This window comes from Diceros bicornis, chromosome 5, assembly GCF_020826845.1.
Source record: "Diceros bicornis minor isolate mBicDic1 chromosome 5, mDicBic1.mat.cur, whole genome shotgun sequence".
NCBI classification, from domain to species: domain Eukaryota; kingdom Metazoa; phylum Chordata; class Mammalia; order Perissodactyla; family Rhinocerotidae; genus Diceros; species Diceros bicornis.
The window spans coordinates 17,693,255-17,708,642 of NC_080744.1; the positions used below are offsets into that span (position 1 = coordinate 17,693,255).

At 32.2% G+C, this 15,388-nt stretch overlaps 1 protein-coding gene across 3 annotated transcripts in view; it reads left to right on the plus strand.

The window, feature by feature from the left end:
- Positions 1-15,388, plus strand: part of STRN3 (striatin 3) — a 110,027-nt gene that overhangs the window by 70,861 nt on the left and 23,778 nt on the right. For 2 of the 3 annotated variants that reach the window (XM_058540780.1, XM_058540778.1), the window contains exons 7-8: positions 1,207-1,348; positions 7,067-7,177. In XM_058540780.1, the coding sequence (XP_058396763.1) occupies positions 1,207-1,348; positions 7,067-7,177 (253 nt within the window). The remainder of the gene's footprint in view (positions 1-1,206; positions 1,349-7,066; positions 7,178-15,388) is intronic. The other variant, XM_058540779.1, reaches the window with a different exon arrangement.

Below are 15,388 nucleotides of genomic sequence, written 5' to 3' on the forward strand. Positions count from 1 at the left end.
AGCTAAAATGTATACATATACTCATGTATTTGGGCTAGAAATTTTCAAGATGTCTTAAATTACATTGGAAGTGATTGATCATTTTTTATTTTATCATGTCACTTGCAAGTTTTATATACTCAGTCCTTATTGACTTACCCACATATAGTAGAAATTATCATTTGCTGTATTCACTAAATGGCAAGAAAGGGTCTGTTTTTATAGGACTAGTCCAGTGGTTTGAAACGTTTTTAAAAAAGCAACACCCCCTCCACTCATGCCACAATTAAGAATCACTGCTGAAGTCTGTCTCTTCGTGTGCAGTAAACAGGTGATAAATTAACTGAAACTGCAGTGGGGACACTCCCACCTGGGGTGAGGGAGTAAACCACGGATTTTAAATGTATGTGTGAATCTTTGGTAAGGATTAAAAAAATTTACTTTTGCTCATAAGCTAAGAAACAGGTTTATCTATTTTAATGATGATGTAGGTTAGCTATAGGAGCAAAAGTAGATTAGATGATGCATTTGTGAATTATCATAGTAGTGTACAGAATTTCAAGTATGTAAAAAAAAAAAAAAAGTGCATAGGTTCAGTTGTTCTTTAGGATGTTACAGTCACGTGAGAAAAATGCCAGTGTTCTCAAAAGCTTCCAGTCTGTAAAAGCAGATTTCAGCCTTTCTGCCACATTTCATATGTGTAACATACTCACGTGTGTAATATGAGTGAATAGAGATTCTGATCCTTTTCTGTTTTTTTGTTCTGGGAGGTAAAGCGCTATTATAATTACCACAGCTATTGACTTAACAGTAGTTAATATCCTTCTTAGCTGTGCCATATCCCTATGAGTTACGGATTACATATGCCATTCTTAGTGAGGTCAGTTCAACACAGTGTATCAGAATGTGCGTGAGTGAATGGATCTTTAATAGGAGTAACTGAATCTGTCATAATTAAAGAAGTCAACTGTTCTTAACGATTAGCATTTTAACGGTTCTTACTACCACATTACTTGCATCACATCTTACAACAGTCTTCATACAGCACTGTTGAGAACCATTTATCTAGGGTATAATTGGGGATTAGTGAACTACATGGAAAATCTAAAATTTTGTATCTAAGTGATTTAAAAATGGGAGTACAAATGTAAAGATAATTGTGTGAAAACATAGGATCCCTTTAAAATTTAGGATAAAAGTAATTCTTCACTTATGTTCCATTTACAGATAGGTAATGAAGGTTTAGCTGCTGACTTAACTGATGATCCTGATACTGAGGAAGCACTTAAAGAATTTGATTTTTTAGTGACTGCTGAAGATGGTGAAGGAGCTGGAGAAGCGCGAAGTTCAGGAGATGGTACAGAATGGGGTAAGGTGATAGGAAATGTGGGGATGGGAGAACATCTAGCCCTTAAATAGTATATGTGGAATGTGTGTATCCGAATGGATGGTGGCAATTAAACTGAGAGCAAGAGGAAGTGGTATTGAATAATTTCAGAGTGTTTTGCACCAATTTATTTATATTTGGTGACTAAATTGTTTAATATATGGCTTTTGGTAGATTTTGATTTTTGAAATTTGATTTAAAGTTGAAGCATTTAGTCAATTTAGAAATCCAATTCCTTTCTTAGCATATTTTTTTTAAAAAGCATGTATACGGTTTTAAACATTTCCATTATTTAGTTTGGTAATGAATTTAGGTTTCAAGAAGGCTCAATTTTTTCAGTACGCTTGTATGTTTGTATGGTGTTATTGTATGGTGTTTTAGTATGTTTGTATGGTGTTATTTGGCTTATTGCCAGGAAATAATAAAGCTACTAATCCTGAATTGTAGCTCTATATTAAACAAGATTTAGTGAAAGTATTAAAGTTTATTACATATAATATTCAGTGTGCAAATGTTAGGGCCTAGCCTTTGGAAATGGTATGTAATGCTAATAATAATCCAGCCATAACTAAAAGGGAGAAAACACAGTTCTATTTTACAGGGTTAAAAACTTCATTAGAAAGTAAAATAAAAGTGTAAAAAATATTTTTAGATAATAGCTGAGGACCAGTATATTGTTCCTATTAAATATGTTCATTCAATCATCTTTTAATATCAGCAGGTTATCTGGTAGGTAGAACTCAAATTGTGTTTACAGAGCTTTATTGGAGGAGGTTACTAAGTACCTTAATGCAGTTTCACATGAACACTAAAGTAGCTTAGTTACTAGTAAGAGGAATTATCACTAGACCTCTTAAAACTACTTTGGTGATAGGAAGCACACTTGGATTTAAAAAATGCCTTATTTACATATTGAAACTGAATATTGGTAATTTTAGCAAGAGACACAAAACCTAATAGGTAATATATTTATTGACTATCTTGATACAAATCGAGTACTTAAAAGATCCAAATTTTGCTACCAGCTTTCTCATTATTTATAATTCTCAAGCATTGGTTTTAAACCTTCACTTCTCTCCTCTGAGTGGAAAGAGAAGAGGCACGTTGATTGAAAGTATGAAAAAACTCCACAATTACTTTGTAGACTTTGAATATACATTTTTGTATTTATTATTTGAAAATGGCTATATTCTAGAAGTTTACCCTTTTTAAGAATTAGCCTTGCTCGGGAGAAACGATAAAAATATGCAAGTTTTCTTTTAGCTTCTCTGTATAACCCATTCAACATTGGAAATACCTTATTTTTTTTCCAATAATTTCTAAAGTACTATTTATTTTTTTCTGGATTATTTTATAATTATATAAATATATTTAAATTATATAAATATATAATTATTTTATAATTCATGTATGTTTTAGGAGATTTAGAACCCACAAATACATGTGAAGAAGAAAATTAAAAATCACCTATAATGCTACTATGTAGAGAGAACCATGGTTAACGTTTATATAAATATATATATTTTTATTTTTTTATTTTTTATTATTATTTTTTTTTGTGTGAGGAAGATCAGCCCTGAGCTAACATCCATGCCGATCCTCCTCTTTTTTTTTCTTTTTCTTTCTTTCTTTTTTTTTTTTTTTGGCTGAGGAAACTGGCCCTGGGCGAACATCTGTGCCTATCTTCCTCCACTTTATATGGGGTGCGGCCACAGCATGGCCTGACAACCGGTGCATCAGTGCGCGCCTGGGATCCGAACCCAGGCTGCCAACAGTGGGGCACACGCACTTAACTGCTACACCACGGGGCTGGCCCCTATATCTTTATTTAACAAAGGATTTTGCTGTGTGCTGTTTTATAACTCACACTTTTCACTTAATATATTATTTTTCTGCAACATCATTTTAAATAGCTGCATAATATTCTGTATGTTCCATTATTTATTTAACCAGGGCTCTACTGATGCATATTTAGGTTTTCATTAAAAAGGATCAAAAGTGGTTTTCGAACATCTGTATAGCTAAATCTTGGCACATATCCATTCCTCTTTCCTTCCCCTAAAATTGCTGGAAGTTTAATTGTCAGTCAAAAGAATATACAAAGATTTCAGGAAGTTAATTTGTATAAAGTGGCATTGTTTCTTTAAAAGGTAACATTATGAACAATTGATTGGTCTTCTGTCCAAAGACTTTTGACTATAGAGCGGAGTTTCAAGAGAAGACCTAATTAGTGAATGACAACTGTCAATACTTTGTTTCCTTTACTATTAATATTTGAGAGTGGCCTGAATCTCTTTGTGTAAGTGGAAGTAACTGACAGTCTCTTCCACCCAGATGAGACTGAAACAACTTGAAAGCATTTTCAGTTCTTGAAAAGGAAAAGGACTCTTTTAAGAACAAAATGGTTCAAGTAGTTTCTTTCCTTAAGAAATGAAAACTGTTGAAATATATATATGCAGTGTTTCTGAATTGATCATTTCTACTCAACAGGTGTCACATTCAGTTTTTCCAAAACAAAGAGGATGGATATACAAACACTCCTTTATATTTATTTAATTCATTTACTTAAAATTTAGTTATAAATAGGAAGATGGTGGTTTTCAGATTTAATTTGTTGGGTAAAGGATACAGATTTTTTTTTTTAAATAGTCTGTCCTAATGAAACATATCCCAGTACCTCACCCACGTTGGATAATCTGTGTTATTTTTTATTTTGTGTACTAGCAATCTGCTCATATATCTTTAATTTTGCTCATATATCTCTTTTATTCTATGAAACCACTGCTTTTTAGAAAGCTTTGAAATTCTTCTGTCATCTACGTTAGATAGTCTGAGTTTAATTTTAGTAGTTTTTAGTTCTTCTCATAATCAAAAATATTAGTGGACATTTCTTAATTTTGCTGTTTCTCTCATGGAGATTAAGCATTTTAAGGATGTTTAGTTATTTTCTCCTACACTTTGAAACTGTGATCTGTGGTAATTTATAAAACTACAAAATGCAATTAGTACCTGAATGTTTATATTTAAATATAATGGATAAAGTACTGAATATTTGCATAAAGTTAGTTATCAATTTATGCTACATTAAGTAGATTTGTATAAATCCTCTGCTTTGGTAGTTAGAATTACCATAATAGAATTTTATGTTTTTGTGAATTTTAGTTGTCATGGGTCAATTTTTTTGTGCATGTTTGTGTTTTCTTTTAAACAAAAAAGTTCCCATAACTGATTCAACCTCATTTCTTGGTATTTTTTCCCCTAGATTTTTTAAAAACAGAATTAATATGTAGAAGATTATGCTGCTTCTTCCCTTTTGCTCTTAACTATTCCTTATAAGCAATATCAAAATCAGCTGTTACTTCCCAGGCAAGTTTCAGGATGTTTTTGTGCACATATGCATTCACCAACCTGTTCTTTGCACTGCCTGAGTTTACCTTTGTTTTCTAGACTGGAGGTTATCTTGCAAGTAATATTTGTTTTTTTCTTTAAGCTTATCCTTTTTTATTCCCTTTTGCTTTTCCACTTCACTACCCTTGCTACTTTAGTTAGAGCTATTCACAGCTTTATTTTTTCTACAAGGGTCTTTTAAAAAAACTGTTTGGCTGTCTTACTGAGTTTTTCTGTCATATCTCATTTCCTGTATAAAGTTTATACCACTTAAGTTCTTTTTGTTACTATGAGATTTAAAAAGTAGTTTCTCAAAATGTGTCAATTTGTCTTGCTTTAAGTAGTCACTTTTAAAAATGAGAATTGTTAACTTTTTTAAGATAAGTGCAAATGATTGATTCTTTAGATTACATTTTTTTCTTGGAGTATTCAATAGATTGACAGAACAATTCCTGATATAGCATAGTTTTCAGGAAACTTCATGATTAGAGTACATGAAAAGTGAATTTTCTCTTTAAATCATTATTACAACCATATTACAAACGGTATTACAGTTTGCAGATTTGACAGATAATCTTGTGTGTCAATTTCAGTCTTGAGCAACCTATTTTCAGGTAATTCAAGTCAGCAAATTAACTTAAAGCTTTGAATTTAGCTTTTTACATACCATAGGTATATAGATAAGGGAGAAAGTGATAACAATTGTCGTAGGAAAGACCCAAGATACAGTAAATAATTGAATTTCTATGTGCCATTCATATGAGAAGTTTCTTATGTTTACTACATATAGCAATCTAAAAGGAAAAAAGGCTTTTTTATGTCTACTGTATAGATTAAGTCGCTGAGGCGTAGGAGGGTTACAAGACTTGTGAGCCATAATATAATGAGTTATCAAAAATTTAACAAGTATATTTTCCCTAAAATCTCACTGTTCTGTCAGTCCTATGGACTGACTTAGCCTATGTGCTTTGGTATAATTTTTATTTAATAACAAAGTTATATAACCTCCTAGTTGTTATTCTGTGACAGTGTTAAACTTCCTAATACATGGCTGTTTTAAAACTAAACAAAGGAAGGAAAAACCCTTAATACTTAAAATAATTCTAATAGACTTATTTTTTTTTTTTTTTTTTTTTTTTTTTTTTTATTAACCACATTTTTTTTTTTTATTGATGTTTTAATGGTTTCTAACATTGTGAAATTTTGGGTTGTACATTTTTGTTTGTCCATCACCCCATATATGACTCCCTTCACCCCTTGTGCCCACCCCCCACCCCCACTGCCCGGGTAACCACAGTCCAGTTTTCTCTGTCCATGTGTTGGTTTATATTCCACATATGAGTGAGATCATACAGTGTTTGCTAATAGACTTATTTTTATACTGCTTCTTTTTAATGCTGTTTTTCCTCTAGTTTACTATAGAGTAAATTTTTTCCAGGCACAAGTATTTACTTAAAACAAATATGGATTTCTTATTAAGCTAAAATAGCTGATGTGTCATCTTTAGCAGATGTACAGCAATGTATGTTTTCACTTGTCCATGCTTGTCACTGCTTTTATCTCACCCTAAAAAAAAATCAACTCAAAAAATTCTTGAGTGGAATTTGTTTTGTTTTTTGTTTTGTTTTGTTTTTTTTTTTTGCTAATCTTAGTTGTAAACCAATGGAAGAAGGTAATGAGATGTTGAACTGTTTGGGTGGGGTGGGGGTAGAGTTGGGATTCTCTGAATGCTTTGTATGGATTATTTGAGACATTGTATTTTGGAACTATATGTATGTATTATATTGGACTAGAATGCCTCTCCATTAGTACACTTATCCTGTGCATGCAGAATCAGTGTGACAGAAGGTGCATGAAGATTTTCATCAATAGAATGGCACTGACGTTTCCAGCTTGCACTTTTACGAGTAGTTTGCATGTAATTCATTCATTTGCTTTTATGATGCTGGCTGAATAGGTTTTTATTAACGTTTTTATAAAGATGCAGTGATCTATTTTTTATAACATTAGATTTCTAATGTCAGTCCATTGAAGGAATATCAGTTTTGAAAGAATAATAACCTTCAAATTTGCGATTCATAGAAATGAAGCGCCATGTAACTGTTGTTAGTATTAAATGTTTAGAAACTTATGAGATGGGCATTTAGAGTCTGAGTTGTGAATATCAAAACTGAGACTGCACCTTTAAAGTATTTTGAGTATATGCTGTTAGTACATTTTTATTATGATTATGTAAAGCTATAACAGTTTACTGCCAACAGCTTGCATTGCCAACTGCTGATTCTTTTTCTTTTAATAATATGCTGCATGTAGATAAAGATGACCTCTCCCCAACTACTGAGGTTTGGGATGTAGACCAGGGACTAATAAGTAAACTGAAGGAACAGTACAAGAAGGAACGAAAGGGGAAGAAAGGGGTGAAGAGTAAGTGCAGATTCTATTATAATTTTTGTATACAAATCTTTGAGAAAAAAATTCTTCGATTCTGTTTTGTGTACTTTGTTTCATAAAGGGGGCAACTAAGTTTAAACTTTGTTGTATAATTGAAATTTACTTGAATATAATTTAGTATGTATTATTGATCAAGTGAAAAATCATTTTAAGTATGTGGATAAGGATGAAGGAAAGATTTCAAGGTTTTTTTTTAAGTTTTAAAAAGTTTGCCAAATTGTAAGGAATGTTAGCCTTGGAATTAAAAATAATAGAAATTTGTTCAAAAGGGAGGAAGTATAAATTTCCCTATTTTGATAGGATATTATAGCTATAACCAGCTCATATCCAGTTTACATTTCTTAGTTTGGGAATCCTGAAATACAGTGACTACGAAAGCCCCTTCCGTAGGTTCTGCTTTCTGGCCTTAATCCAACCATAAACAGTAACAGCAGCAAAAAATCTCTCCTGGGTAGTATTTTCTTGGCTGCTCTGTTGCAGGAATGCCAAAGGAGAGGGTAGTGGCGGCAGTAGGGTTTGTTTGGTCAATAGCTAAGTGTCTTTTGGTGTCGCAGTATATTTTTCACTATGTTAGATCCTGACCAATGAACTGTAAAAGTATAAGAAGTAATCCGTTTCCATTTTGTGAATAAAATCTTAAAACAGCCACATGAAAATCTTCTTCAGATCTATGTGTAGTAAATGGAGAAACTTGAAAATTATTTTTGGGAAACTTTATTTTGAATTGGCCATTGATTTCTGCTAGTCTCACTTTTTTTGGCTAGGTCAGAAAGAAAACAGTGGATGACAAAGGCAAAAACCATACAGGCATTCTTGCATTTTCCTTTCTCTGGGGACATTAGTTTATAAAATGGCAGGTGTAGTGGAAAAGGGTGTAAATTTCCTTCAATAAAGCATTTTTTGAATGGTTTAATTTATTGTGGAGACTAATAAACTGTGGAGTTTTGGGGGTTTTATCTGTTACTCAGTTTTCTTTTATAACTTTATGCTAATTTATGTTATTGCATGTGAATAAAAAGACAGACTATTCTTTAAGAAGTTTCAGGCTGTATGGTGTGAACTGCTTATTGTATTTAAAAAAATTTAGTGCTGGGCAAGGGCTGTGTTCAGCTCTAACATCACTTACCTGTATAATTCATGCATGTTGAGTATAAAAGTACTTTTGCATGATTGCCTATTTTAATGTAGACACAATGATTAATATTAGAATTTTAGGATTTAGGTCTTTTTTTAAAGAAATGAAGTAGTTTATTTGAATATTAGATTACTTATTTTATGTATGTTTTTCATAAACTGTCTTACCTGCTGAAGGTTTCTTTAGAAAATGTTATATAATGTTGCTTTTAATTTAAAATATAAATATCCCATTTTTTCCTCATAGAATATGATTAGATCTATACCTTTTTGAGGTTTAGAGATCTTACGTTTTTGAGGTCAACTTAAGGTTTTTCTTAGTTGTAGGGTTTTTTTTTTTTTTAGTGCGGAAGATTTGCTCTGAGCTAACATCTGTTGCCAGTCTTCCTCTTTTTTATTTTTTCTTTGCTTGAGGAAGATTAGCCCTGAGCCAGCATCTGTGCCAGTCTTCCTCTATTTTGTATGTAGGTCGCCACCACAGTGTGGCCTGACGAGTGGTGTAGGTCTGCGCCGGGATATGAACCTGTGAACCCAGGCCGCCAAAGCGGAGCGTGCCTTACCTAACCACTATGCCACAGGGCTGGCCCCAGTTGTAGGTTTTAAATTTTCCTAAAAAAAGTTTTTGGTTTTAAAAAGATACCTGTTTAATTAAAGAAATATTAGAAACAGGTGAACTGAAACTAAAATCAAATCCCCATAAAATTTTAATTTAATTCATTTTCTTTAATAAGACCATAGTATGCACAGTTTTATTTGCCTACAGTTCATAGAAAACATCATTTCATGTCAATAAATATCCCTCTGTATAACATGTTTTCAATTTTTTTTTAAACCAAGCTACCCTGTTGTCAAAAAGAATTTGGAGAACCTAATATGTGAAGTGGGCAATAGGGCACTGCTATGATTAAATCAGGAGCCGGAGGCCCTTGGAGCCGTGGCTTGAGGCTCTCATGTTTCGAAACTATTTTATTTTCTAGATGTGTACTGTATTATTCAGCCAGCCCTCTTTAATTTTGATTTTGTATCTGCTTTTTCAAAAATTGAACTAACTTTGTTTATATAATCGTAAAAATAACACATCCTTGTTATTCAGACAATATAAGAAGTATATAGAAACAAAGAAAAGAGTAAAAATCGCTGCAGTCCTACTACTTAGAGATTAATATTTGACATATATCCTTCCAACTTTTTCTAAATGTCTTTATATGTAAACCTCCTTTTTAATTTTTCAACAAGAATATCATTATATTTTTAACTCATTTTTTGTTAGTTTCATAGTAATCTAAATAAAATATAATTTTTTTAATAATTTTTTTTATTTATTTTTTTTCCCCCAAAACCCCAGTAGATAGTTGTATGTCATAGTTGCACATCCTTCTAGTTGCTGTATGTGGGACACGGCCTCAGCATGGCCAGAGAAGCGGTGCGTCGGTGCGCGTCCGGGATCCGAACCCAGGCCGCCAGCAGCAGAGCGCGAGAACTTAACTGCTAAGCCACGGGGCCGGCCCCTAAAATATAATTTTAATGGTTACATAGTATTACATTTTGTGGATTTAACTTAGCCTCCATTAGTTAAACCTTTAGATTGTTTCTAATTTTTAATGTTTTTGTAAACATTAGTGTGTTTAAGGTTACCTGTGTATGTAGATATAAAGATGAAGTTTCCAGCAAAGTGTCTCAGGAATGAATAATTAGGAATAATAAATTATGTTTCTTTTTACACTTTATTTGTGAATTTAGAGAAATAAAAACTTTTTGCTCTTGAATCAGTATGAAAATGTTGGCTCTGAATCCCTGCCATGAGGATAAAACTTAAGGAAATAAAAAAAAAATTTTTTTTGATTGATGGATCATAAATTTCTAATGGTCTTAATCCAGGTAGATCACCATACTAATACTAAGATACAATTTTACATGAAATGATAATTTCTGAATTTTTTTTACTTTCTTATCTGTTGTTGTTGGGTTTTAATCTGATATTTTCCAGGATGTAGCTTTGTACAAGTTAGAATAATTCATAAACTGTAGCCTTTTGATGTTTTTTTCCTTTATTTCAAAATGTGAATGAATCACACCTACTGGATCTTAGCACTAAGTTTCTACAGATTTTTTTTTCCTAGCTTCTTTGAGGGAAGAAAATTATTTGCTAACTTTACCATATGAACTTAGCAAATATAATCCAATCTGAATGCCTTTTTCTTAATGGAGAGAAAAAAATGGCAAGAATGTAAACTTTTTAACTTTTTTAAAGACTCAGCCATGATTTGCTCTTAAATGGAAAGCATTCTAAAATCAGGAGCCGAGAAGCTAATGTTGGTATGTTTTCTAGCTTGTTCACTCCACTCCAACCTTCTTTTTTTCCACCTGAGGCAAAAGAAAATGACTTAAAAGTGGCAACCTTGCCTTGGATTGTAGATACAATTCAGTGTTAGTTTCTTGTTAAGTAAGATATGCTTAAGAGATGTACTTTATTAATACTTCTAAAAGTCAAGACCGTGAAACTCAAGAGCCTTGATGCAGTTATTTTGGTCTCAGACTTCCAAAGGGTTAAACTTCCTTTTTCTTTTAACTTTTTATTTTGACATAATTTTAGACTTAAGGAAAAGTTGCAATAATAGTACAAAGAATCCCAGGTTCCCCAAATGTTTATATTTTACCACATTTGCTTTATCCTTTTCTCTCTGTAAATATATACATTTATTATTTTGAACAGTTCAGAAAACTGAGTAAGTTGTAGACATGTTGCTGCTTAAATACTTTAGTGTATGTTACCTGACCACGAAGACATTCTCTTACGTGACCAGAGTACAATGATGAAAGCCAGGAAATTAGCGTGATACAATAGTGTTATCTAACCTGAAACTCAGTTTTCTTTCATTTTTAAATAATTTCTAAGCTTTCTATAATTGGGAAAGGGAATGAGGGGGAGGTTAAATTTATTTTTTGTTACAATCTTGGTTGGGTAGGATTTTTCTAGCTTTCCATGGTCTCTATTTTTGCTGTATTTTATATCTCAGTAAAAACATGTAAATAAATAACAGTTAAAAATCACACAGTGTGTAGCATCTGAAATAAGTATGAAGCATCTGAAATCTGGAACCTTTATTTAGAATGTGAAAGAGGAGTTTAAAATCTATTAAGACTGCCTTTTGATATTTCTCTGTTTTAGTTTTTCAGCCTGGAAAGTTTAAATTGTGGATTGTAATATGTGTTCCTTTGATAGATGCTCTTGCTCTTATGACTTATTGTTACTCCTATGCTATTTTATACCTATAAAATTGAGGTTTATTAATAAAGAAGGTTAGATTATTTCATGTCTTACTTGAAAAGATATATAGGCTTTCCCCATTTCAAAGATTCACATTCTGAGAATATGTGTATTTACAGTTTTGGTTCTTAGTGGATGGACTTGTCTTAATTTTCCTAATTATTCTCATTTATCCTAACCTTCCTGTCTTTTCCATGTATAGAAGATGATTTGTCATTCCCCTTTTCTTTACTAGAGTTATAGAACTGCTATACGTCTTCCGACTTGATTATCAGTACTTTGGAACGAGGAAGTCTTAACTTTTTCAATATTTCTTTTAATAGAAATTATAAGTGAGCATCCCTGGATCATTTTCTAGTTTTCTTTTTTTTTTTTGGAGTGAGGAAGATTGGCCTGGAGCTAACATCTATTGCCATTCTTTCTCTTTTTTTGCTTGAGGAAGATTGTCCCTGAGCTAACATCTGTGCCAGTCTTCCTCTATTTTGTATATAAGACGCCACCACAGCATGGCTTGACCAGTGGTGTGTAGGTCCGTGCCCAGGATCTGAACCTGCGAACCCGGGCTGCTGGAGTGGAGCGAGTCAACTTAACCACTAAGCCACTGGGCCGGACCCTTTTCTTTTTCCTTTTTTAAAGTTTCCTATTAATATTTGTCATTTGCTATTCCAGATCCAAAATGATGAACTGTCACCAGGAAATTTAATAGTTTTGTAAAGTGACTTTAGTTCAAATATCTGTATATTAGGCATTTTAATACATTTAAGGAGAAATTATTCTTTTGTAGCAATAACTTTCAGTAGGCTTTTAAAAACAGCTTGGCACGTAGTATAAAATATCTCTGATGATCAAGCTGCTTCTATTTAGGAGAGAGTATAAATTTTAAGAGCCTAAAACAGTTCAATATTCTCGCTCCTACATCAAATGGAAGACAAAAACACAATTCTTTCATAGCCAGGGATATTATTTTCAGCTAAGACATGCAGTTTGATATTTCCAGCTTTAATTTCACACTTTTAAAACAGACCATTCAGTGCTTCAACTCAGATTTCTTTGTTTCTTTTTCTGTCCCCTAAGAAAATATCTTAATTTAGGCATTTTGACAAGAGTCAGAGAGAAACAGATTGATACCTTTGCAATCAGTACACTTTTTTAAACTGCAGGATCGCTTCACTTTGCAGCTAAACTAGTTGTTTTTTCTTAATATTGTATTGTCATTTTTTTTAAGATGACAGTTGTCATGTGAAAGCTTTATTACAATTTAGAATGATAGAAAATAGAACAGATCTAACAAACATGACATAACTAAATCTTCTAAAATAAACTTATCTTTTCAGATTGCCTGCTAATCGTTGGTTTCACTTCAGAATCTAAGATTGATTAACAAATCAATCTCAAATTGATTAACATTTGAGAAAGGAAAAACATTAGATTCAGTAAAAAAAGTACCGTTTTACTTACAGTAATGCAGAGTACAGACAGCTAAATTTTGTATGTCATGAGTGTGTGTGTTTGTAAGTATGGATTTAAAAACACTAACACCACAGTCGTCAGTCCATAGTTTGGCTTACATATGGCATAGTTAGTATGTTTTTCATTGTCCCATAATCTATTTAGAGGATTGTGCATTTGTATAGACTTGGTGGTCATGGTTAGGAGGGTGGTTTTATGATTTGTAGTGGTAAGAAGAAGTTTTTCTTGCTGTAAAAATTAGAGTATTTCTCCTCTATAGATTTCACCAATAATTGAGAATGTATTTAATTAATGCTTAATGAGTCTTTAATTATGCCCTTGATTATTTTCATAATATTGTATATAATATTCTCTGACACTAATGCCATTACAATTTTCTTGCTATTGCTAATCAGACTTCAGATTTTTTTACTTGAAATTGCATTTTGTTAGATTTATTGTATTTATGATATTGGATAGATTTAGAAAGAAAATGAAGATGCATTAAATTTGCTAGATGTGAAGGTGTTATATCTGCTTTAATCTTCTGGCAGTTTTTGAGAAATTAGACTTAAAGCAGGGATGTTCCATCTTTTCTTAAATTTGGCACTGTGCCACACAGAAATTAATGTTTGACTGGAGTATGCACAAAAAAATGTAATAATAATTATATAATTTGGGATCCTCAGTTTGAACGATAACTTTCATGTTGTCTCCTACTTTCCTTGTGTTCACATTATCTGTAGTGACAAAACTGTTTCTTGTCTTTATTATATTTGACATTAGCTATCATATGATGAAATTATAAAATAATGTCCAATAAAGTCATTTTATAGTACACACTAGTATAATAAGAGTGAGCAGGGAAGGATCAGCAAAGGCTTCACAGAGGAGATGGAACTGGTTTGGAGGAACGGGTAGAAGTTTGATAGGCTGAGGTGCATGTTAAAGTATAGAAACTTGTATGTCTGTGTGTATGTAGGACGTATTGTTTTCTGAGGAATAGGTGAGGACAGATATGACAAAATATGGTAGAAATAACTTTGGTGAATATTGATCCTATAGGGAAACTGCTTTGACTGGAAAATTAGGGAGATTTGTATTGTGGAGCATTAAAAGATGAGATTGGATAGGAACGATAAGATCAGATCATGAAGCACATGCAAAGTTAAGTACAAAATTTTAGTTAGCCCTGATCCAAAGACTGTTGAAGTTCCACGTGTGGTTTCTGAGTAAGAGGTGATATAATCAATGTGATAATTTTGGAAAATTAATTTAGCTGTAATATTCAAATTTGGTTAAAGGCAAATGGATCTGGGAGATAGGAAAACCAGTTAGGAATCTCTTGTAGTAATTCATAAGAATGAAACCTTTGATTAGAATAAAGTCAATAGAGAGAAAGAGATTAATCTGAAGAATACTGTAAGGGAGGATTATTTTTAAAAACAGTTCCCCCCACCTTATTTTATAAGTTAAAGAGAAATTATTAAGATGTGGTTGCAGAATTTTAAGAACAGAAACCAAATCGTGGTGGTGATGCTCATAAGTGGGAAAGTTACAAAGGAGAGCTATTTTGTGAGAAAAGGTAACATTTATTTTCTTTTGTGTTTAATTTAACTGATCATTAGACATCCAGTTGGCAGTTTTCGTTTGTTAGAGAATTTGTTTACTGTCACTTCATTTTCAAGGGGAAAATCTTCAGATAATACTGAGTTTCTCCATTATAATTATTTTAGAAAATTCAGACTACTTGACCTATTGTGTACTTCCATCCAGAAGTAGAGTTGCTTAAGCATTTCTAAGAAGTTAGGGATTACTGTAAAATAGAGTAAATGTGTAAGATTCCACCTATTTCTATTAAGTCTTACCAACATGCTGCCTGACCTTCTTTTAGGGATACACAGATGAATGATACATAATTCCTGTAGAATTACTAATATTCTAATAGCCATAGTGAAATTTAATAGTTATATAGCGGTCTAATTAGTCCATTAATGTTGACATTCCTGAATATGGTCATAATGTGTGACCTTGGATTTGTCTATTTTGTTTTTATATTGACTAGAAAGCATTTCCTTTTGTCTTTTAAATTATTTTTTTCTGACATTCTTAAAACTATTTTCTTTGAAAATACATAAGAGAAATGGTTCTGTCATTTCTGAGAAGTTCAAAGTTAAAACAAAGAGATCCCACAGTACCACAGATGCTTTGAGTTTTGTATATTTTGACCTGAATTATCCAGGCAACAGCTGAAATTCTCCTCTTACATTTATGGCTTATGACACTTTTGACTTTTCTTACTGTTATGAGAAACTCAGAGAACTCATGGGGTA